The 26,667-nt window shown below is 39.8% G+C and overlaps 1 protein-coding gene across 2 annotated transcripts in view; it reads left to right on the plus strand.

Moving 5' to 3' along the window:
- LOC112464594 (monocarboxylate transporter 4-like) overlaps positions 1 to 26,667 on the plus strand; it is a 69,657-nt gene that overhangs the window by 14,865 nt on the left and 28,125 nt on the right. For both annotated transcript variants that reach the window (XM_025031680.1, XM_025031679.1), the window contains 4 exons: positions 21,009 to 21,473; positions 22,095 to 22,260; positions 25,220 to 25,330; positions 25,826 to 25,999. In XM_025031680.1, the coding sequence (XP_024887448.1) occupies positions 21,303 to 21,473; positions 22,095 to 22,260; positions 25,220 to 25,330; positions 25,826 to 25,999 (622 nt within the window). In that variant the 5' untranslated portion in view covers positions 21,009 to 21,302. The remainder of the gene's footprint in view (positions 1 to 21,008; positions 21,474 to 22,094; positions 22,261 to 25,219; positions 25,331 to 25,825; positions 26,000 to 26,667) is intronic.

The following is a 26,667-nucleotide window of genomic DNA, read 5'->3' on the forward strand; positions in this document are numbered from 1 at the left end:
AGTGAATCTAACTTAAAATGAAAACCATTCTATATCGTGTATCCTGTGGCGTTTGTGTGTTGTGTGTGTGGTGCACGTTATTGCATTAAAACTCATATCACAGGCATATCGATATGAAATGGACCACGCGGACAGTGTTTTTCCATCGCGCGGAAACGCGGGGAGTCGAGGTCAAACTGGAATCGCAACAACCAATTCTCCCGCATGCAAGTACAACGTAATGGCACGGGCATCACGGTCGGGTTCTTGCTACAAGCGCGATCGAATCTCATCGCGGCGCGGAACCGGCGCGGAACAATGTAAAAAGGAAATTGAAAACGGAGAAGCCGCGAAGAGCTGGGCGCAAACAGGCGTTTATATATACGCGGCGCGTAGAACGGCTTCCGCGCAAACGGGGGGACAATACGTTCTCTCACGCCCGACAAGGCTTCGAAGATTAATTTTCCGAAAGCGCGTACCTAGTACCTGTCTACAGGGTGAGTCGGTGAGCATGAGGAACGACCGATCGTCATTTGCTACTATTAGACCTCGTGTGACCTGAGGTCGTGCTCGATCTCGGGGTTCAGGAACTTCCGTGTGACATGACTGCAATTGCAGTCTTATACTGTAGAGGTACAGATAATAGAGACTTGTCTGTATTCCGAGTTCTAAATTACGACCTTAGTCAACAGGAGAACAATACTATTACCGCGTGTCTCTAGTTTCCCTGTGAAATATAAATATTAAAAGAAGCTTGACGCGACAATCTTTCTCCGTTATACGTCGCCCCGGTGCATATGCCGTTTTCTCTTATTAAAGTCCAAACTTGCGCGTGGGACGGCCTTTCAAAGCCAATTTAATTGTTACCCTTAGAGTGCGAGGTAATTAATAATCTATATATGTCGTCCTTTGTGCTCCCCGCTATCTTTTCAAAATGATTAAATACGTCGCTCATTAGCACGCACACATGCTGTGCATTCAAGTACAACGTGCCGTATACTTGAAAGGACAAGTACAAATTACGATGCGGTCTCTATATACCGTATGGACTTCAAACAGTCGAGGATCGCACGGTAAATGGATAATCCTACGCGATGCCGCATTCTTTTCCGCTTCTCGGAAGTCGCGAGAGGATGGTTCTTCAAGCCGAGCTTAATGGATGGTAGATAAATTCAGGCTAACTTCCCCGGACGAATAAAATCAGCGATCCCTCTCTCTCTCCCTCTTTCTCTTTCTCTCTCAATTCTCCCGTGGTTTCGCAGTTTCCCACCGCACGCTTTTTTCGCGGCACTCCTGAGTGAGTGCAAGCTTTTAAAGATCTTCAACGCCGGCGGTTTCAGCTTTGCTTCACCTAAATCTTTGCTCTATCGAGTAGAAAGGTATTCTCTTTCTCTCTCTCTTTCTCTCCCTCTCCCCCCTCTCTCTCTCTCTCTCTCTCTCTTTCTCTTCGACGCGAAGCCGCGGTGAACGAGAGAGATGATTGCGAGTACTCATTGACAAGGCTGAACAATGCGTTTATACAATTATTCAACGTGTAAATCGAATTGCGCGCGCCAACTCGGAATTGATTGAGAGTATACGATAGTAATGATCGAATATTAACGCGGCCTAAATGGAATACAGAATTATTCTTTAGAATCACACGATCGGCCTCGCGAATAAACTCAATTTCCTTGTTTATACCTTTCTATCTCTTTTTCTATAGCATTCTAAAGAATCTTGTTAAACAAATTTCAACCAATTGAATCTTGAATTAAACCTTTTCTTATAAAAATTGAATAACTGTTTTAATTAACGTATCAGGCTAAATTATCAAAAATTTTAAATTAAAAAATTATATTCAAATTTATTAAAGAACACATCTTTACTACATGCATATATACTTTTGAAGATACTTTGCTCAGTTGAATCTTCAATCAATATAATCCCTTATTACTTTCTCATGATTTTGATAGATTTGCGAACCCGATAAAAATGCAATTTTCATTTTGCATATCCACTCATCGATCTAGCTTGCACTTTACGAAGGGGGTTTTACATCACAAAGGCGATATTTAATCGGCACTGCCAAGCCGAAAACCCTGTAAAGTCCTTGAGAAATTCGCGCAAATGTACCTAAGCTCGCAATGTATCAATGTGAACGTTTCTCAACGTTCTCAAGATGCTTTAACTTGCTCGGAGCTTCCTCAGCGTCTTCTCAATCCCTTTAGACCTCGATGATCGTGCGTCTGCGAATCACGGCAATTACGAAAGAAATACCGGAGACGAATGAGCGCTATATAGCCCGTCTAACGATGCTGCTCCTTCGGCACGCTAACTAGATCTGTTATTACGTGAATCGATCTAATGAACGTTATACGAGAGTTTATTATTTCAAAGTAGATACGCTTGACATAAAAATACATGTAACAAAAAGGAAGGTACGCTATTTCGCATAACTTATCTCAGTTCGTTCTCATTAGGTGCTTATCGACTTTAAATTGAAAATTACACGGTCCGCAAGCAGCGCAAACATTCCAGAGATGCAAAAGGACTATAAAGAAATGTTTAAAAGATATCTTGATCTTCCAGGCGGTCTTTTATACGTCTGTCCGTTAGACTTGTTTGAGTTTTCTTTCTTAACCGGGAGGGCATCTCTGGAATACATTCTAACGAAAAGGATTGCGCACAATGCGAGAGAGAATTTTAAGAGTTGAATATATTTTTATGCACAAACGCCGTGCACGGAATAATATTTAAAGTTCTTTATGTCAAGTCGCGTAAGAATGGTTTGCTCTGCAAACACACCATGTGTACACTACTCATTTGCGAATAAATATGCAAATAAACAAATTGCGTCGAAATAATCAATGTTTGGTCAGACGTTACGTGAACGTGCACGCATTTAGATAATTGTACACCAGAATTTCAAGGAGTATTCATTGATTAACGAGACATTAATAAGCGACCATGACGATAAAATTGTACCCAATCAGTTTGGACGACATCAGTGATATTTGTATCGCACGCAACAAGTTAGTGGTAACAGCGAACTACGAGTGGTGTTCAAACAGAATTGAAATTAACGTGCGCAACGTGAGACGGAGCGCGTGCAATCCGACTGATCGACGCGGTATTGCGATCGCAATTTAACGCGAATTAATATCCGCGAGGTTTTCGAGCCGCGTCGACGACGGGGGGAAAAACGATAACGGGCCGAATGAGAGAGGCGAGACGAAGAAATTTGCAGCGCGGGTGCCAACGCGATATCGTATCTATGCACAGAGCGTACCTGGCTGCGCGACGCGAGGGAGGATGTTCCCATTTCCGCCAACCCCCTTCGTTCTCATCAGGGATTCTGACACCCCCTGACTGGGGATCGCGACAATTAGGTGAGAATTGTGGAGTTGAAGCACAGCCTGCCTCGAAATTAATCCGTCGGGAGAATAACGTCCCTTCGCCATTTTGCCTCGTTGCTTGATACCCGCGGCGATGAGATCTTCAACATCGAGTCGCACTGACATAACGTGCCGCGACCTGGAAGAATATGCAGAGCGTGATACACGTTTATTTTTGACGTACGTACTGCGGCAATGACGAGGAAATGTTTCGGTGAAGGGGGAGTCAATTATCTTTTTTTCACATTCAGAGTTTTAAAACCCGCCCTCGAAATTTAAATGAGCGCAGGAATACCTTATTTTGACCGAATTTTAATCTGGGAATTGCGAACGTGCTTATAGCCGCAAGAGAATTAATATAAATAATGTAGAAAGATCGACTCGGAGGTTCGCCAAGAAACTCGTAGAAAGGAACGGCGGTAATTTGAGAGGGAAAAGTGGAGCGCCGTAAAAGTGGGAAATAAGACATAAATACTCGCTTTATTTGATCGCGTTGTAATATGTAAAGGAAAAGTCACGAAAATCTACGAGGCTGTTCTTAAAACACCGCGAGGGTGGCATATACCTGGACATGCGCTCGTTCCGCTCTCGAGAAAAATTATGCAGATTGCATAGGCGTCGGATCGCTCAGTTACTTTCCAGCCGCGCTGTTATCGCGACGGAAGTAATAATTAACCGGCCGAACAAAAGATTTAGGCCCCAGCAGGCCGTGCTTGACCTGCGAACCGTGCGGGTCCCCAAACCGCGGGGGACAAAAGCTCCTTCAGCGCGCGACGTTCATAATTCAATCCCCGTATTGTCCGGCGGGACATCCCACCGGACGAGTGTCGTCTTTCGCCATTAAGCAGAGTAGCTGGACAATGGACGCGATTCGCTATTAACCCTTTTGGCGTCGAGAATTCGCGAGAGCCGGAGAGCGTGCGCGGCTCGCGGCGCGCCATAACGATAGCTCTCCGACCGGGCGCTCTTGTACGGTCGATGCATTTAGCACCGCGCACCGGTCGCACATAATGCACTCCAAGTAATTCCATTTGTTGCCTCTTCTCGAGATTAGATCGGGAGAGTATGTGTATTTCCAGCGGTTTAAACCCGCGCGCCTCTTATCACGCGCGTTTTAATATGCAACTGCAATAGAGATGGAAAATCGATTCTCTTTATTAATTCAGTTTAAATGGATGCGGAGGATTGTCCCTGTATACTCGTTCTCTCTCTCTCTCGCGAAAAACTGAAAGGTTTGTAAGGAATTTTTGAACAATGCTCAAACTCGCGTTTGCGATGCTGATAAAATTGCGAGGTTATATATGTATATGTATAAACATGGCGATAATTTCTGACTGATTCAATAACGCTTTGTTAAACGGTGATTATGTTTTCCTCACGTTCGCCGAGTATTGAGATTCGATGTGAAAGCATTTTAATTTCCAACTCCGCTAAGAACTCGACCGTTGCTTTTACGTTTACCGACTCATTACAAGTGGCAAAGCGAGATTTATTAAAGAAGTTTTAATTAATTATAGGTTTGTGTTATAATGTCCGCATAAACATTGGAGGAACGAACTTTCATGATCTCTTTTAATAAATGTTTGTCTTGTCTTTCGTTGGGTCTTTCTTTTGACAGGAAAAACTCAGATGCTATAATTGCCAGTAGATTCAGTTGGTATAATAATCTTTTAATACTTACACTTAATCCTGTTTAAACATGCAATTACCTTAGATCTACATTGGTTCCAAGTTTTTAAAATTCAAGGAAAGGTTTACGAAAAATAGTCTGTGCAAGAAAAATACGTAATATTTATTCCAACAATTTAATAACTTTGCTAATATCGCTAGTAGTATACTTGTCCATATTTAATCTCAATTTATAGATTCATGGATTAACCTTAAGATCAAGTAGCTTTTTACGGTCGACGTCTGTTCTGAAAGACGACAAATCACCAGAACAGACAGAATTGTTGCTAGATGAATCGATAGAAGTTTCGTGTACATTCCAGAGCTGAAATGTGCTTTCGAAACTATGTAGCTTGAGTAATATTGCATGTGTGGAATAGTTGCAAGCATATATATATAATATTATACGCTGTTCTTGAAATAGGATGGGGGGAGGAAGGCGCAAAAGACGTTTCTCGAACTTACGAAAGTATGTTTAATTTTTGGAAGCGTTAATAAATATCGAAGAAAAAGACAATATTTACATTAGTTAATAATTCAATTTTCTTTTTAATACTCTAATATACTCTGTGTTTATTTTATATCGCCGTTTCAAAATGGATAATATTATGTTGACAAAACTCCCGCCGCTACTTTGTTTCATATAGCAGTTTCTAATGTGGCACTATATAATTACAACGTTATGAATGTTTACTTAATTCAAACCGAAATGTTATTCGAGCTATTAAATTAATATTCACGATCACTGTAACCATAATTATTATATATCCAATCGATAGTAGCACTTTACTGAAGCTAAAACCAAGATATATTATTTTTCCGCTGCCGACTCGCTTGTATTATTGATACAATTTGTATCCACCTGTTTGCCAATGCAACTGCGCGGTATAACTATACGCTTCCTCCGAACATCGTTGTAATGATGTAAACGGTTGCATGATTCGTATTGTATTCTACTTAACGAACCGACAGTTACATTTTCCACCGCGTCGTCCTTCTTTATTTATTGGCGATCGTTAACTTCTGAAATCTAAGCTGAAATAAAATTACGTGCACGAGATCGAGCAATGAAATACGAGCGAGCGCGCTCAAAGAGCTCCTTTTGCTACAGCACTATTTACGATTCATTCAACATTTATCGTCCCAGCGGGGTATCGTGGATGCACGGGACTTAGTAATGACAGCTGGAAAATGGGCTTTACCGTATACTACGAACGAGGATTAACGGAAAGTACGCGCTCGCGTTAGAATCTATCCGCTGAGTTCGCAAATCGCGATACCATCTCCCCTTTAACTCCCATCAACAAGTATCGACAGCTATTTTTTTACGCCAGATCGGTGCAGCAGCGATCGGCATAACTGCGTTTTAGTGTACCGCGTTCAAAAGCCGCGGAATGGGACCGGCGGCGTCGGTTTGCACGTTTGTACCTTCGATTCGTCGAATTGTACGGGCAGAAATGTACGGGTGAATTTTCCGTCAGAAACAAGCGGTATTCCCAGCAGGCCTTGTTAACACATTAGAGTGTACGGATTTTTCAGCGCCGTTAACATTTAAAAGTGTATCTGTAGTGAATGTAGGTAACTTTTCAAGATAAAAATAAAAAATTTCACATTTACTTAATCGAACAATTGATTATGATAGAAGAAAGGTAGTTATACCCGGTCTGAAACGATCATTATACATCTTCTCGGAAGGCCTTTACATTATTCTCTCTACTAACCGCAGTAGAAATACTACGTCATACAGCAGACATCAATTCGATGGTCTAGTTCTTCTCATACTCTCTCCCTCCGCCGTGTTTCCGCTGGTAACCGCTACTTTACTAATGGTCTACTACCTTTGTCTTAGCTGTGACAATGCCGGTAGATGAATAGCATCGTTCGCATACCGTCAGAGGAAGAAGTCACATAGTCTTTTGGAATCGCAAGAAAGATAGTTGTAAAGACCATCGACGGTATCGCGGTGTACCAATATTGATATGATTAAAATACGTTGATCCGAAAATTGAATGTTGAATGTTTAATTTTCATTTTGGCAATATTCCTCGTATCGCGTGAAATAATTTTCCCGGAAATAACATTAAACAAAAATTTGATATTAAGAAATGATGAAAATTTGTTGATTTCAATCGACGTAGAAAATTATTGTGATCGAAAATAAACCCTGAAGACTTCACTGTAAATTCAAGTGTGTTATTTTAGCTGAAGCTCATCTTACACATTTCTTGCCGTTTTAAATCACGTTATTTAACACGATTGAACGTATTAAATTTTAATTTATTACGATTAAGCGTGTTAAATGATGTAATTTAACATCTAAGAAACATGTAAAAAGAGCTTCAGTTAAATGTCATTTTTAGACTTTTATGCGTGTAAAAATAACATACTTGGATTTGCAGTGTTATTAATTTCAAAAGTAATAACGTAATCACATTTCGTTAAAAGTTCATCGATTAATAAAGCTCGTTTTAGGCGACTTGTAATTCGCATCAGATTTCTATCTCGAAATCTGATGCATTTCTATTTATAATTTTTTTATGCTGTGCATTTTGATGTATATGTATATTTTAACATATACAGTAGACTTCATATAACACGAGGGAAGCGTTCCGTGTTATATGAATTCATGTTATACGAGTCATATAGATTATACATATATGGATTATGTATGCATATGGAAACACATATTTATAAAAGATGTAAGGTTTTATTACGAGAAATGTAAAATGAATATTAAAGATGTAATAGTGAAATATTTTTAATTTCACTTTAAAACAAACAAATATTACAATTTTTTCCGTTGCTATACGATTCGTGTTATACGAATCCGTGTTTGTATATACGTATTTGTATTGTATGCGGATCTATTGTATTTTCATATACGCGTGCATTTTGGTTTTCCAATTGTTTTTCGCATATTACACTGCATATAAAGTTATAAATAGAATATTATTCTGCACTCTGAAATGAATTGAAGATTATTTTGAAAATTATTATAGATCTAAATTATGGATCTTAATGTATACGTATATAGTAATATATACGAAGGTGTCCCCTGCTGTTGGGAGATCGCTATATATTTTGAATTTGCATGTTTCCGTCTTTGCAACGATATAGTTAACAAGAAGCACCATTCCGTGCGTTGACACAGGCAGGATCGACGTCTTGTTTGCGGACGGGCGATCGAATGTTCGGTACACAGGCTGAAATTCGCGGCCCGTCCGAAACGTGCGCGAGCATCAACGGGCTATAATCTGTGGAAAGTATCGCATCATTCATACGTATCTGTCTTGTGTCCGTGAGCAATCATGATTTATGACGCGAAGTGATTATCTCTTCGCCGAACGCATTCCCCGCATAAAAAGGCTCTTTATTATGCTTGCTGGGAGAGAATTTAAAGCTTATCTGCGGATTTATGTACAAAATACCAGTCTCCAGATCCTGTACTACTTTATTTCAAAGTCCCAAAATTTTGTTGTAAAATAGTCTAGCCTTAGATATATCTCTTTTGTAATTTATAATTATAATCATTTGATTGATATACCTTCTGCTTAAATTTCATATTAACTTTTCGACTGAACTCAACGCGAAATGAGTTTTGTTAACTACATTTCCAACATCGGAGCAGGAAATTCTCTATACATAATGCAGTTACGAAAAATGTAAATTAGTTGGAGCAAAAAGAAGAAGCGCAAAGCTATTTCTGCTTAGATATATTTTTCAGCTTCTTTTTTACGTAGTCTTTTTTATTCACGTCACCTCTATGTAGAATTAGTGATTATATCACGTACTTGCGGAGAGCCATTAAATTGCTCAATTACCGCGCGTATTTCATAATACGCGCGGTACGCGCGTCAATAATTGAATTAAATAGCACTCGCCAGGCTCGCGCAAAGCAAATGGAATACGACCGATTTTCCTTTTCGACATACGCGCAAAAGAGCTCGAGATTCGCGTTCGAATATATTTGCGCGGCATTCTTCAAAAATTCCCTTTGCCTGCAGCATCGATCGGCCGCCTAATTAATGTGTTTAACGCGAGTATCCGCGTGCACGCGAATCATGACGAGCGAGTCTCTCGGTACATTTGCATCGAGCTGCAATTAGCTCGTTTAATTCTTCGATGCTCAGCGGCGCTCGCAACGGGTCTTCCATCTCGATCAATCGTCAATCAATTAAAATTTTAATGGTTCATCGCGGGATTTCCACGGATGCTCTCGACAGACATTAGGCTTAACGTGCTATTAAAACAAATACATATATAATATGCGGTAACGAGATGACTCGACGGTTAAAATATTCTCTTTTTCTGCCGCAATATGCAAAACGATTGCGAATTATACGAGAACGAGTGAACCCGCCAAGTAGCAGTTTTGAATAAATGAAGCTTAAGGGACTGAGTCCCGTACCGCCGACTCATTTACCACGTACAACTCATACTTTGTTTTAATTTTAGATGAATTCGCATTTCTGCTTAGCATCGTCCAGTTTATGAACAATATATAGTTACGCGCGGTATAGTCCCCGCGCCCAAAGAGGCTGTCACACGCTGTACCGAGGTTCTGCATAGTGCGCTTCGAATTAAATTATTATATAGAGAGCAAGCGCGCGAAAAGTATATAACATTTAATAACTTTGTCTGTGTTACGAGATTGTTTATCCCATCCTCCTTTATTCCGCTGAAGCGCATCAACGTTATAGGTCGCAAGGAGCAGCCTCGTGTCCCGAAATGTGGATGGAACATCCCGTTAGTTGCCCGAAAGGACTTGGTCGAAAGTTGCTTTCTCGCATCGGCGCCTAATAAGTCCAAGGGAGCTTTGACGCGCCGAGAGATCGCAAAATCGAGCCGTAACGCGCGACGACCTGGGAGTTATCGGATTAATTCGGCCTGCTGATCTCTTTGGTGCCTACCGTCCAGAGTTTTCCTACTTTCCCGATCTATCGCCGGATAAGACGAAAGTTGGCTAGGAATGGGATGGGAATCGAATTAAAAAATAGGACGGGTAGAAATTTGCGAGAGAACGCCCGAATGCTAGTTCGATTCGACAGCGCTCGCTCGATTGCGTTTATCACCTTTGAAGACTGATTCCCGTTTACGATTGCTTTAAGGATTTGTGTGTGTGTGTGTGTGTGTGTATTAACGAGATATAGAGCCGGGGAGACAGTTGGGTCTAGCACGCTAACTCAATCTCGCCATTGAGAATTAATAACGCCTGTTGGTCTATCTGACCTAATTCAATTTAACCCAGAACTCACTTGAGAGATTTGATCTTTCCTTTCTAAATTAAGAACAATATTTAGCGATCCTATCGTATATTATTTGAAAACCATATAAAACAAACTAATTTTATTTGCAAGCTTAATAACATAAAGAATTGATCTCAAATTTAATTGAATTTTACCAATTAAAGACTTATATCTCTCTTTCGCCGATAACATGAAAATTGTGTGCCTCGGCCTGTTTACCGTAGCTATAAAGTTGCCTTATTTAAAATTTAAAAACATGCGACTCACTTGTATAATATAATTTGTTATGTATAAGCAAATTTTAACGAGGCACTGTTCTCAAAACTTCGTTTGCGTACAGTTGCGTATTTCGTTGAAATTGCATAAAAGTAAAATACGCTTTCCCCCATACCAGCAAAATTTGCATATTAACAAAGAACATCGGTGTTTCTTTTCTTTCCGCCGAACTGACAATTATAATTCGATCGCGTTCAGCTGCGCGCGAAGATCGAAGGGCAATCAGATTAATTCCGAGTCGTCGAGCTGCCCGCATGTCTCTACTTTTTCTTTCGTTCCCTCTGGCCACGAACGGACAGGATAATGAACAGCGCGAACGACGACGGAAGACAAATAGCGACTTGTTTGTTCACTATGTGGGAATCTTCAGTCAGTGGTCTAACCGAAGTCGTACTACTATTCGCACTCGAATAATCTCGGATCCGATAACCTCTATCTCTCTCCGATCTTTTCGTACAACCAAACTATACGTGTAACCTCAGTTAAAAATAATATTTGCAAAACATGACACATTTACCGAATGAAAAATGTTTTTTAAACATATTTTATTTATCTATCTCTGTGCGTATTCACCGCGGAAAAGTTGGAAAATTGTATATCATCAACAGGAATAATCATAATATTGGACGTAAATGAACAAGATAAATATATTTTCTAAATATATTTTCAAAAATAATGAAATATGTTTGTTTCATATTTCGTATTTCGTAGAATTTTGCAAAAATAGCTTTCAATTCAGATGAGCAGGATAATCAACATGGCACTGCATTATTTATACAAAAAACAATGATTTTATACCTAACTTTTTATAGTATTTACTTTTAAATTATTCGACGTTGTGAAACTGTTACAGTGTCACCAAATGTTGTACGAGATAAAATTATTTGAGTTATTTAGTCCAATTAGAGTGGCAATTAATTATACATTGTTCCTGCATACATCCGTAGTTACAAAACTCGTTAATTTGAAAATTGCAGAAAATAAGTTGGCGGTGTTTCTGTGTGTGTTTAAATTAAAATCTTTTGCTTTACTATACAAATTTCAATCATTTACATTTGTTATCGAAATGTCGGAGAAGTTATATATAATTATACTACTCATTAAATTATATATATTCATTATTTATGGTGACAAAGAGTTCTCTCCTCTCTCTTTCAATTTGAAACAAATAGAAATTAAAAAATTCTTTATTCCATTTTTCAGCTGCTTTTAGCTCGGTGTTACGTTTGCAAAAATATATTTTTGTTAATTTTATATTGCAATATTTTACTTCATTGGCGTCAGTAAATGTTTTTTAATATATATTTGCAATATTTCTCGAATTCGTAATTATAAAATTAATTAAAAAGCAAACATTTTCAAACGGGAGACTAAAATTATTAGCAACCTCAAATTTCATCTGTCAGATTGAAATTTATAAATTTAACTTTAAATTATATATTTTAATTTTTATATATACATATATACGACTGCAAATATTTTAATTTATTAACTTATTAAAAAAATAAAAGAAAAAAAGAAACGAAAAGGGAATCTTGTGATGAATCTAATTAATTTTATAATTGCGTCGCGCATTGTATTCTTCGTGAAAAGAAACCAAAACGCCGAACGTATATAATGCATAGATATGAAAATTTGCCCGGTGTGAAACGCGATTACCAAACCATATGGAAAGAAACGCCGAATTGTTCCCGAAGCGTGAAGATGTAGGAGAACCATAAACCCGCCTTAATAACGTCAGGACTGACAGCGGGCGTTTTACCTGTCCCCGACCATTCTATCCATCTGACGATGAGTGGAGGGATCGTCGAGGGCATTTTATCAATTTTCCCCGAGATGTGTATCCATCGATAAGCCCGTCGCCGTTATATTCACGTCGGTGTATCTCGCGGGCTCTTTCCGATGAAACGTAACGGACATTTGAAACGCGCCAGCAGCGAAAGAAGAAGCGCTGAAACGATATAAATGTGAGGGGAGGAGGGACAGAGGCAATCTCGATTTAATTAAAATTTTTTCTTTTGACGCGTGTTATTCTGAAACATATAAATTCTACGGAAACCGTGGGACAGGATGTAATTCCGATGCCGTCACGTCGCACTCCTGACCCCGCGATTCTGCCCATGTACCATATCATTGAAGGCGTACACGCCTCGGCCGAGACTCTCGCGCACGCCGAGCACGCACTCGCGTCCACCTTGGACGACACTCGCGTCGATAGTATACGCGTCGTCGGCAGTGTTTTTCGCGACTTTTGGGACATCCTGTAGGCGGAAAGGAGCGTGGGAGAAGAGGGTTCCGCGGGATGAAATCAATAATACGCCTCCATTCAAAGCCGCCACCGCTGCCGCTGCCACCGCCACCGATGTCCTTATGGTCTTGGCGGGATGTGTTGGACCGTTCGCGCCTGGTTTAACGACCTAATTACTCGCCCTTTAGGAACACTCCAATCTCGAAGATGCGCCTGTGATTAGCGATAGCACTGATACCCTCGCCTTCGAGAGCGCTATACCGCGTATACTCTCGTGGCGTGTACATCAATCTTCCGCGGAGCATTCCTGTCTGTTGCAACGCGCTCCAGCGAGATATCAGTTTTCTTTGAGGGAGGTATCGCGGTTTATCAGTAGCATCATAAAATCGACCGAAAATACCTCGTCTCTCGAGCGAGATATCGAACGGGGATCTCTGCGCGACTGTTTATTATTCCGTTATCGATTACGGGTCGCCAGGACTATGTAATTAGGATATTGGATAAATTTAACATTTGCAGTATTTTGCAATAATACAATTAATGTTCGCTATGGTCGTGGTAAATGGCGCGAATATTTATCTCGATGCTCAGTCACATTAAACGATGATCAAAGAATAATAGTTTGATACCCAGGTATTTTCTTGATAATTCACGCGAATGATATTTGTACCATTGATCAAATATGTATATATCATTAATTAAATATGTATCGTTTCCATTTTGCTCTTGATCCATTTCATTTGCCGTATACGATTGCAATATATTTTTAATTTTCAATTATATATGCTTCACGCGTATATCGTATTATTGGAGAAACGAAAGCGTTCTAAGGGAAAAATTTATCCACGCAGATCAACGACCACACATCTCTTCCAATTTCCGCACAGCTCGATGCAATTTTAATAGCTCCGATTTCCTTTGCGCGCGAGCAGCTGTACCGGGGCTTCACTTGAAATTTGCAAGTCGATATCGGTCGAAGTTCATCGCCGGTACTTCGCCGGTGGTTCATCCCCGGAGCTCATGATGTATACCCGGCCAAGTCGACGGGGATGAATAAAATGCGCGCATCGCGCGGCAATTAGAATCTACGTGTCTTAACCGCATCGAGTATAATATACACTCGGCGATGGGATATGGGTCATGAGTTTCATCGATTGGCACGCTGAAAAAGATGAGTATCGAGAACAGGACGCGCCGCTCCTGTTCGAATAACGAATATCGATTTCCCGGGCGACGCGTTTAAATGCTCTTTTATACAAGGTAGTAAAAACACCGCGCGCTCAAACAGATCGCTGTCGCGGTGTCGAGGGGGGAGGGGGCGCTTACCGCGAATTAATAACCAGTTAGGAAAAAACGATTTATTTGTACGTCGTTGTTACGCGTGCAAAAACGCGGACGCGCGTAAAAACGTCGACGTTGTTAAAACAATAAGCGTCGACCTGTGCAAAACCGGGGCGATTATCAATTAATACATTGGCGCGGAGATCCGAGCTCACCCCGCTACAGCCCGCCATTAGGATCATGTTTTTTAACGTAGCACCATGCAGATCTTAATAATGTTTCATAATTTGCTCTCAAATATTTTTGACGTTGGTTACTTAACGAAACGTGTTCAACATTTGATAAAAATTACTCTTTTCGTGCACAATTAAAAATGTATAACGCAACGTCGAACTTGGATTCATCGATTTTTACAATTTTGCTCTTCCAATATTTCCAACGATTAATTTTCAAGGTGGAGAATAGGATCGATTAATCGATAAAAAGTAATAAAAACAAATGACAGCATGCTCATCGAATAAGTAATTAATCTGCATGATATTATGAGCAATCAATCGGAAAACTCACGACCACTCGTGAATATTTAACCGCAGTTGACGTAGGTATATTAAATCGCAACCACGAGCGGCGAGATATTCATAATACATCGACCAGATTCGGAAACGTGTCGAGTCGTGCGGTGATCTGTGATAAATAGATGTTTCGTGATTCAATGGGCTACTTTATTCCGGCCGGTCAATAAATACATTTCGGCATCAGCTGCGGAGATTGCCGCGGTATGACATATCGCGAATAAATAGCAGTGTGATAGCTTGCTCAAATATTTAACGAAAGAATGAGGGATCCGTGTCACGATTTTGTTTCTCCGTGGTGGCAAAAGGTTGGGAAAAACGACGAGAGTATATAAAGGTCGATTCAGACCAGCCGTGCCGTATCCGTACCGTGCACGAAACAGAAACATCAGACAAGGATACCTATTGTCTCCATCCTTGTCTAATGTTGTCTCCATCTTTGTCTAATGTTAACAATACGGATACGGTACGGGTACGGCACGGCTGTGTCTGAATCGACCCTAACTCGCGCGACAACATAAATCGATCATAAATCTTGCAATTAGATCGACACGCGGCGCTTTTCGAGTTCCTTAAAAGCAACTTCATCGCTTTTGTCTCGTATCAAAATACTTTCAATCTTCCAATTAGCTGGGTGGGAAAAATATCGGCGAGATTGATCGAAGATCTCGTTTTCATTCGTTTTAGGAAGCTTGTACCGTTTATCGGTGCAAGAATCGCGCAAGAGTGAATGCTGACCGGTCTGTTGATCAGTCTAATGCGCTTTGGAACTCGGTATAACTGATGATTTACAGCCACGAAATGTCTCGTAGTCGTCGCGCTCGGGATTGCGAGTACGAGATATCCTTCAGTTAATGGCGAGCAAGTTAAATTAAAGAGCTTCTACACGGTTTGCGGCTAACAGCATTCACCGTTTTAACTGTTCCAGCTGACAAGGTGCCAGTTTCGCGTTGCGGCTACGTCGGGTCAGCTTGATGCGCCCTTTTATCATTTTACCCCAATTACGGAAGTGTTATATTTAATACCGCAACGAGTCTCATCTTGAACAGTTGAACGGGACGTTTTTCAACTAGTTTTGGTTGTAAATCTCACTTAATTAACAAATCATAGTTTGCCGTGCACGTCCACGTCCTGCTGAGGTATCTTTTCCAAGCTCTTATCTCACAACCTAGCTGGAACACGAAATGAAGCACGTGCGTTTGTACGAAGCAAAGCAACCTTTGTCTTCTCGATAACTTGGACATTACCTGTCCCATAAAAGATATTTTATTATTTTACATAAGTAAAATAATATACCCCGAATATTAATCTCATTAATTTCGACAGTCTTTTTTTTACATATATTCGCAGCAACGATTATCGTTGCTACATTAATTAAGCCGTAAACACAATATGATAAGTAGTTAACAATAACAGGAATAATTAATAGCTAAATTGGTATAACATAATTATTATAATTAATAGCTGAATTTATGTAATGCTTTGTAAATGGGATATTTACATAGAATGCATAATCGCGGTTTATTTGACAAACCAAAGTGTCCTAATTATAACGTGAATCTAATTACATTTCTACTCTTGCACATTACTTTTTTCAAATATTTTTTCTTTTGCTAACAATGATACAGTATGGTTAATACATTATACACATAATACGAATTGCCGAATAACTTACGTAAGACATTGATTAAAGTTAACTGAGGTCCAACAGATTCACCGTCCCCTCCTAATTGTGTCCTCGGAAAGATTCGGAGGATCACCTTTAATTAATCTTAACCAATGTTTATGGAACAAGTGATACCTAAATGGAAGGGATCTTCCTCTGATCATGAATAGAAAGTATATAGAAACGTCCTCGCGCATCCCTAAACGATCCGCAGAGCGCGGCTTGCGAAACAACCGTGCTTCTGGCACCGTCTCAACTGTCACCCGAGTAAACCCGGACGATATTTCGCGTTCCAGGTTGCGGGATAAAGGCTCGAGGGGGTTTGACGGTAACGGCGATACCTTTTGTTCCCGTCCACGCCCACCCACTCGCGCGCGGATGTTTTCATAGAAAATTAGGGGTTGGAGACGAGAGGGCGCGAGATGATGATCCGAACGGTGGTTCGTGGCCACGTTTACACAACCATCCTCCGTGGTCGCGCAGATTGCTCGTGCTCGGGGAGGGGGAGGGGGTGGATTCAATCTAGTAGGATTACCCGGTGACTTGGCCTCCATCGTCCGTTGTCGCCTTCCTACGTACTGCCGCGGACCACCACCCGCGATCGGTCTGGTTCTTGCCTCTTGCTAGGCCGGAATTCCGTATCCCGTGTGTCAACACGCATCCTTTCGTCGCGCCCGACCGCAGACTGTCTTAATCCTTCGCGCCCCGGGAAATAATCCCCCCGGGGCGCAATATGAAATATTCTGCTTTCGAGACATTTTAACTGCTTAATACATTTTATTTTTGTTTTCCGACGTGTTGGTAGACGACAAGTCGTTGATGAAAGATTTGCGTAATGTAATTCTAAAGACATATAGGGAGAGAAGAAAGGATATTTTCACTAATATAATACACAGCAATATTAAATTCCAAATAAAAGAATTGCCACGACTTTATATGATTTCTATTACAATTATATATACTTTTATGTAGGAGGTTGCTTTTTTCCTGAATTACTTTTGTTTTTATTCAAAAAATTAAAGAAGTTTGCCGGATAATTTAATATATTGTTAAGGACTTCAATTTAAACTAAATGCGCGAGTTTTTCGGGGAAATTGTGCTAATAATCTTTGAACAATATTTAAAAGGTAAAGGGGACAAAGATTTGTACAATTAACATACACTGTTTGTATTACATGTGGCTGTATTATTACACGCATGAAGAAACTTAACAAAAGCGGTAAGCGATGTAAGCATAGGTCATGTAATAAAGCGATTGTGCGTATCTGGTTAATATCGTGGCTGCATGCATAAATGATAATTACACAGCAGTGCAATATTTGTCTGGAAACAAACCTGCTTCGCGATACGCTTTTGCGCGTGTTCATTTGCCGCTAATTAATAATGTTATTCGATATTAGTTTGCCATCGCGCGCGAGGATCCAAAACATATTTACGAAGGTGGGCCCTACCATTGTCTTAAATGTATTTTGTTATAATTAGAACTCGGTTATTGTTCCTGCGCCGAATACATATTTCGACAATTGTTATGCATCGACTATAATGAAATACGCTTTTCATTTGTCCTACATTCAGTTCGTTACGCGGCGAATACAACAATGAATGGCATGAATGTGTTTGTTTATACTTTGAAATTTATTGTTTTCTGCATAAGATTGTGCACGATATTAACCTTCCCTGTGCAGAGGTACGTGAAATCAGGCTAGGCGATATTTAAATCCATTTAAAATAATCGTATCCTGGAATTAAATGAATAAATGAACGAACCAATATTTATTTAACGTTTAACGGATTACACGTGCAATTTTTTTTATATTATATAAATTTAATTCAATCGTATGTGAGAGATAATGGAATATGTCAGGCCACGAAATATATATGTATATATATATATATCTACCATAAGGATATAACAATAAATGTGCGATAACGATTTATTTTATTGAAAATATATTAGAAGTTTGAAATACGGCTTATACCGTTGACAATTCTATTCTGGAAGTTATTTGAAGTTTATTTGTTTAGCCAAAATCAATACGGAATTGTCTCGTCAACTGAATTTTATTTGTGTTTTCAAGTCTGGACGCGATCACATAGTTCTTTCGGCAAAGATTAAACATTTTCATTCAAAAAATTAAATTAGTTTGTTGAAATTAATTTTTCTCTTATTTCTCCGACGTTCTATGAAATAAGTTTAATCGAGAAAAAGTTTTGAATTAATCTGAAAGATAACAGATATATTGTAATTGAAATTACGTTAGATTACAAGGAACTAGACGACGTTTTGAGATCATCGTTGAAAAATACGGCAGGTTTACAACTTAACACGGTCGCGTTAGGTCGGTTAGGCGCGCGAATTCTTTCTTTTTTTATAGCGACGCAAGGAGTTAACACGCGTTGCCGGCCGCGGCGTCAGGTTTTCCTCGAGTTTCATCCGTTTAGCGACGCCGATTAAATACTGCTTTGCGAGAAGATTTACGACCGCGGCATTCTTAAGGCAGCGGCCGTTACGGAATTTCCTCCTTTTTCTCCGGGCGCTCCGATGCTTGTCGTCGACGAGAGAGCGAAAATATACGCCGGACGTCGGTGGCGAATACAAATCTGCGGTCTGTTTTCAACGTTGTTATTCTTATTGCGAGACTTCACTGCACACACGCCGCGCGGTCATGATATCGAGCTCGCGATGGGGCACAAGTCGAGGGATCAGTATCGTGCGACGGAGGACATAAATCTTGCAAGATAAAAATTGCAACGTCATGACCCGATATGCTACGTAGGTACGAATAGTCTACCGCGGAATATATCGATGCGATTCATTATTCGTCCATCATTCATATCGATGTATGCAGACGCGTTGAAAAAATATCTACTATAAATATTTATTAAGAATACTACGCGACTATTTATTGCGATAAATATATGCTACCAAAGTAACTCTAAAGCAGTTCGATCGATCTCTTATTTGAGAAGTTTTCTTTTCGAAATACTATTGCTATACCCTTTTAAACAGATAAAATAAAATAATGAAGTATATAAATATGTTACTTCGGCGACTTTTGTTACAAGGTGCAACAAGGTGCATTGATATGTACAGACACGTTGAAAAAATATCTACCATAAATATTTATTAAAAATACTACGCGACTATTTATTGCGATAAATATTTGCTATCAAAGTAACTCTGAAGCGGTTCGATCGACTTTCTATTAAATTTCCTTTTCGAAATATTATTGCTACACCTTTTTAGACAGAAAAAATAAGATAATGAATCTAAATGAATTTTTTTATCGACTTCTGTTGCAAGGTGCAAACATAAATTTGTTATTTTTGGCGACGATCGTGTGCCAGATTGTAGGTAACGTTATAATTAGCGAGGACACCATGTGCCACTGTTATCAGACTGTGTGTGCTACAGACGTTTCAAAAACAAAGACAACACAACCTGCGGTACAACGCATGAATATCAATGTAGTTAGGTCGGTGGAAATGCGGCTACGGTTACTGCGGTGTTACGAGATTGGAGGCGGCACACACACGGATGATTTTAATCTTCTCAACCGACTGAAAACAGTTTTTTCGCGAGTTATGCTTTTGCGGTACGGCAACAAGGTCTTATAGAGCGCATACAAATTCCAGAGGACCTTTATCATTTTAACATTTCAACGTCGGCCGTTTTATGGGATCTTATGGTTGCATTTTTAAGCTTTAATTCGAATTTATAATTACAACCATATTCCTGACTGTCGTCTTAACATAAGACTTTCGCAAAGTATCGTGAACATTAATTGACGATTATGTCGAATCCGAGTCGCATAATTTTCGTGAATCGATAAAGGTCTTTTTGTTGAAGGTGCATTGCAAGATGCATTATTAGTTAATATCGTGAGATGGTTGGAAATTAATTGAATTTGATCGACGAAATGGAATGTGTTTTTGGCGTGTATGCCAATAACTTCAAGCAGAATAACTTGCGCGTGCACGTCCGATATGCATCCAATAACAATTTTATCCTCATCGACTCTTCCCTCGGATGAGTACATGCATAAAACATTCACGCTATAAATCCTCATGTACAAATCGAACAAATCCTACCCGCGATGCATATATATATTCGTTATTTAATGCTTTACCTGCATCGGTTGTTTTTTGACTCCTGAAACGCACAATAACGTAATCATTAAATTTATAATGACAGTTTTATGATCCTCATTAGTTATATAATACAAAAATTATTACAGTGAATGTCTGTGAATGGCTGCATTGAAATGCATATATCACAATTCCACTCGGAAAATGATTATATAATTAATTAAGTGAACGCGTTAATTAGGTTAAGTAAAATCCTTAAAGTTAATTAAGGATTTTCAGCGCAGCATAACTAAAGCAACGCGGAGATACACATATTTGCATGTTACATGGACCCAAGTCGGGCGGTAAAATTTTTAATTCGTTAAAAAGTGTGAAGATTGTTACTCCCCCCCTTCCCCCCGCTGTATATAACGCGTTACATTGACATGTCTGGCATCAGATATACCGTTCAAATGATAAATTATATTTAGTACGCTGCAAATGACGCGCATCCGATTAGAATGGGAGATAAATTCGAACAATCTACGCGCAACGTATGCGTTGCGTGTAATATAATTATCGATAACCTGGTACAGCAAATCAGAGCGCGTTCCACGTTGCTTGCAGACCGAAAATGGAAAATACCCTCCGCATGTCGAACGCATCGTCGAACAACTGCCTTCGTACGACCTCACCCTCGTGCTCAGCGGGACCCGTCTAACGTCGTCCAACCCGGAAGTCGTGCTCCAGGGAATTTGACAGCGGGCAAGAAAGATGTAATTTAGTTTTTTCCGCCGTATTACGACGGGGATAACACGTGACACGAGTACACGGGACATCGAGCGTCGAATTGACGTTGATCGTTGACATGCCGGCGATGTCGGGAGCATAAAACGCGGCGTTGTACCGCCCGCTTTGAAGATGCTGGTGGATGACTGCGGAAGCGGGATGGGGTGGACTACGGCTAGCGTGCGCGGCGGTTGGTCCACCCCGGGAGGATGCAGAAATTCAGCCATGAGCTTCGGCGGCAGCGTGCCGTCCTTGCACCCGACCGGTTCGATAAGATCGTTGCGCTCGCAACACTCCATGCAGGTGAGCGAATGAAGCCGTCCGTTTATTGCACGCGATTACGTCGTGCGATCGATTTGGGTCCTGATAATTTTGCAAATCTTATGCTCGTTTATCGATTTTCACAGATTAATGAACCAAATATTCGAATAATCTTTTATTCTTTTCTGGAAAAAAGATACAGAATTGAAAAGAAACATAACTTTAATCAACATTTTAAAAAACGTTTGCTACAAGTGCTACAACTCATATTTACGTGAACAATATTTCGAGATTTTCAATATTCAGTTTTAAAAAAACACGTATCAATATCGCAGTTATTTCCACCCGTTGGAAGATAAGACTTATTTTTTGTGTACGAAGGTAATAAATTGTTTTTAAACTTGATACTATCTTCTCCTGATATGACGCTATAAATCTAGCTTATGATATTTACACGTACATTTATACATAATTTAATCGTGTGGATTGTTATTAATATCTTGACAAATAATCTTGCGCAATATTACGTAGCAATGTCAGAGCAGAACGATATATTTCGTGGTAATAATAATAAACACATGGGCGATTGTCTACACGAAGCGCTCTACATTGCGCTCTCCGTTTTCCCCACTCAAGCGCGTTGAAAATTCATCTTGCTTGCAGGCTCCGCCCGAGACACCGCGAAGATGCATACATTGTCATCCGGTACATGTCCCCAGTACCCCCAATAATTATATGCAACATCCTATGCAGTACTATACGCCAACTCATTGTATAGAGGGTCAAAATGGCATGTATACGCCGCACCGTGGAAGTTCGTATCACGGCGGTGAGTTTACTTTTCAGTTACAGTACAAATATATTCCAAGTTAATGTCGATCGTGTATCCCTGATATTGTTACGCAGGATAGTTCGACATTTACCGCCCATCGTTCCGTAATCTTAATATTGAATATTATCATTACTAAATTTTAATTCGACGCACACGGGCTTCATTCCGTTTATATGAAGCAATATTAAAGTTATGCTAACATTCAGACGTTTAATTGAATTTACTTTAATTAAATGAACTCAATTAATTCGAGTTAATCTAAAGTTACGTGGCACGTTCAACCGGAATTTATAATAATGTCACGATTCGTGCGCCGTATGTCTATAATTCCTTGCAGAAATTTATATTGCAAGTCGATTGCAGAGATAATTATATTCGATTCTCCTGTAACATCCTTTTTTACTAGAAATTTTTAGAAAATGTTTTCGAAATAACTTGCTTAGAAAGCATCAAGATTGTTGTACAATTTTTAGCTAATCTGAGTTTCTACGTATATGTATTGTGGGATTTAAAATATATCGTGAAAGGGGCATTGATAATTTTAAGGCATTGATTTTTAATTTTGGTTGTCCCTCGAACATTATCTCTTTTGTCTTTATATGAAGGCAGAGAACAAAAGAAGTAGGGCAAAATGAAATGAAAAGCTTACAGCGGGATACGGTAAAATAAGAATCAATTCCACTTAACTCTGTCGAAGAGGTATCTTGAAATTTTGTGCTTGATGTATCGTCGAAAACAGTGTCTATCAGAAATGTAGGTCAACCGTTGGTTTTCAATCTCAACTGACAAAGGTGAATCCGAGTAGCAATCGGAATTGTGAAATTTTTGCCTTACTTCTTTTATATGAGAGAACCGATAATACTACATTTATCATAATAAACAGGAAAAAGAAATTCGGTATTTCTTTATCTGATTTCTTGATTAGTCCAAATTATTAAAAATACAGAAACTATCGATACGCGATGCTCGAGTTTCTTCGAAACTGCAACAACACACGACGTAATGAAAAAAAATTTATTAATCGTTTTTCCTTATCACGTGAATTCGATAGCAAAGTAAAGATTTTGCGAAAATTTTGCAAAGTTTGATCGGAAATAGAAATACTCACGAAGCTGAAGTTACTTACGTTCGAAGCAGGTATAAAACATTCTTTTTTATACATCGAAGTCTCTTACGTGTTTATTTGCTGCGATCATTGCACCATTCTTCATGCTCCTTGAAGCGGCATTTTAGATATTTCGTTTAGATCGTTCAGCGAAAATGCGACCGTGATTTCACTAAGGATGCGGCACGTTCGCAAGAAATGCGAATTTCTTGCGAACGTGCCGCTCTTTTTCCGGCATCAAGAGAGAGAGCACCCTCGTAACTCGTAACTCGTTCCACGACAATTTTTGCCCTCGGTGCCATCCTCGACAATTTCTATGTCTCGCGTCATTTTCGGCAAAATACCTACTGTCGCTCGTTCCTTTTTTTTTCTTCTGTCCTTTCTGCCGCGTTCCTCATTACACGCTCCTTTCATACCTTATTTTCATTACGCACCGAATAATGAAGAATATTTCATTCTTGCTGTTAATTTACCTACCTAACGAGAGACGTCGCGGATCGGCGACGTCTCTCGTTATTGGCAACGACAACGACAACGTTAACGCCACCCGTGCAAATAATCTCTTCCAAATGGTTTTACACGCTAAACGTTATAATAGTTATAATAAGCGCTCGCGTAGAAACTTACCCACTTACGGACATGTTAGTTCCTGGAATTGAATTGCAACGGTGAACGCAGTTTTACTCGTGCTGACACGGTGGCACGATAATTTACAACTAATGTCAAACTGTTATATAATACGAGGACCGCTCGCGAATAAATTAGAAATTACTTAGACATTCGCAAACTCTGCAGTTTTGATCGCGTGTATAAAACGAAGTGTAAAATCGAGTAACGCGCGTGCGAATAATTACCAAAGAGACATTTTCTCAATCGCTGAGAAAAAATTTTCGACGAAAAAGAGCGAGAATTAATTTTTAATTTGTTTGTGAATTCTGGCCGATGACAAGTGGAAAGATAAGTGGGGAAATATTATCAATCTTTCATATCCAGCCCGAAACGTACTAGAAAATCAATTAATCAAAATACTCGATGAAAACGGCCCCGCTAGATCTGCAAATTTAAATAACGACAGTACGCTCGAATTCGATTTTCGCCAGGACGAGAACGCGTAGCGTCGCAAAACCCAAAGGTGTTTAACATTTAACGCCGCTAATGGAAAAGTTTGTATTCGGTGCGAGAGTCATACACAGCACAACTGTATACGCGTTACTTATAATTCAGTTAGATACCTTTTCCCGCGGTAGTGCTGCGACCGGAGGCTGAATCTGAATTCATGATTTTTTACGAGGCGTATAATAGGGCCGCTGCGCTATTTCACGATCATCAACCCTTCTTCCTCCTTTTCCTCGTGAATCCGCCGTTTGACTTCGTGCCTAACGTTACCTTTTTCAACCTACCGCCTTCGTCATCCCTTTTAAAAGTGCATTTACCTGGCCCTCGCTTTTTATTTCCTTCCTTCCTATCTACCTACCTTCTCTCACACGTTTCTTTCAACTGGTTTCTTACCCATCTCGCACCCTCTGTCTCATGCAAACGCCGGCGTTGCCAGCCGCAGGTACCGTCGCGTCGTCGCGGTCACCGAACAGCCATCTCTCATTGTGCGGGAAGACATTCGATACCTTCACGTAGTATATTATTGCAGCGTTTCAATTTAACACCGAACCAATTTCCCGATGGCGCAACGGCGGTACCTTTCAATACGGACCACGGTCCTTCGACAAGTTCTATTTAAGAAACGCTTTTGCTTATTCCTGCACGTTTTTATTTCATTCCAAGCAGAAATCGCGGAGATATTTCAACAGTTGCACGAATGGCCGTGTTTCACGATTAATTCACGTTTTCTTTCAGATACTCGTTTGCGTTACGTGGACGCCGATGACACTATAGGTGGCAATACGAACTGGGTCTTAGGCGATCTGCGCAGCCTGCATCGTTGCGTACCCGCATTTCGTCGTACAGGTATATAATATCTCTCCTCCGTATTCTTCTGCAACACATTTGAATATTTAATGCATATGATAATAGTCGAACCAATATGATTATATCATCTGCAACGTTATTCCTTATTCTTTTTCTCTCCGTGTCTGCATTTTTAATGCATAATATTAAAATAAATTGTTTGATTAATGTGATTCTTAAACACATAAATAAGTATGATGTAAATATATTAGTGATAATAGATGTAGATAGTAGATGTTAAATAAATGAGGAAATCAATAAAATAATAGATTGAAAAATGATATATAAATATGTTTGTTTTAGCTCAAGATTTATATTATAAGTCATGAAACACTAAGTTACTTTACAAGTTTTTCATTCATACGTCAGAAATCTCCTATCGAGATTGCAAGATAGTAAATCCGTTCTTGCCGCGAGAATTCCATTATCGACGGTTTCCAGACGCGATTCCGCGATTTATCTCTGAATTATAAAGAGGATAATCTTTTCTATCAGGGATAGACGTTACCGGTATGCGGACGCATTTCTATCCAGAGGGTGGATGGGGCTGGCTGGTCTGCGCCGCCGGTTTTCTCGCCATGTTGCTCACTACCGGGATGCAGCTTGCCTTCGGATTACTACATCTTTACGCCGCCAGACATCTTGGTGAGGTCCATTTGATGGACATAGGTACGTCAAGTTTTTACATCGATCGCTCTGTTTCTGTGTGTGTACGACTGTTCTTTACAAAAATCGTTCGATTATTGCGGTGCCCTAGAAAATCGCTAAATAATCCTCCGTCGTGCGATAGACGACTCGTTAAGAAAAATGTCAGCTATTTTAATCGTGAAATATCAAAATATTGTCGTAGTAAATATCGTTCCGGAAAGTGTCAAGCTCTCGCCTTCAATATATCGATTTTCAATATAATCTCGTTAGCATAGGGTTATATAATTGATAATATTAGCTAATATGTCATGATGATATTTTTCTTTTAAACAATTTTAATCCCCCAGGGCGAATCATCGCGTGTAGATTCTCGATGTGGCGAGCGGGAGCGAATTTCTCCGCGAATAATTTTTTCGAACGATCGTAAAAAAATCAAACCCCCTTGTTATTTGTCGGATTAGAGATTCAGATTTGCAGATTCAGTTCCATTTCCGCGGACCTCCGCAGAACGAAACGCGTTCTGGTACCTGCAACGATTCTGCTCTGGCGCATTCATTAATATTCCACCTTCTCACCAGGTTGCTTTACATACGCGTATACCGGTGTATCGCAAGGTGCACCGGGTGTGTTTTCTGCTGGATGCATATTGCCCTCCCGCAGTTTCCGAACCTTAACCGTGTATATTAAAG

Source organism: Temnothorax curvispinosus, unplaced genomic scaffold, assembly GCF_003070985.1.
Source record: "Temnothorax curvispinosus isolate PA1 unplaced genomic scaffold, ASM307098v1 QBEX01014331.1, whole genome shotgun sequence".
Taxonomy (NCBI): domain Eukaryota; kingdom Metazoa; phylum Arthropoda; class Insecta; order Hymenoptera; family Formicidae; genus Temnothorax; species Temnothorax curvispinosus.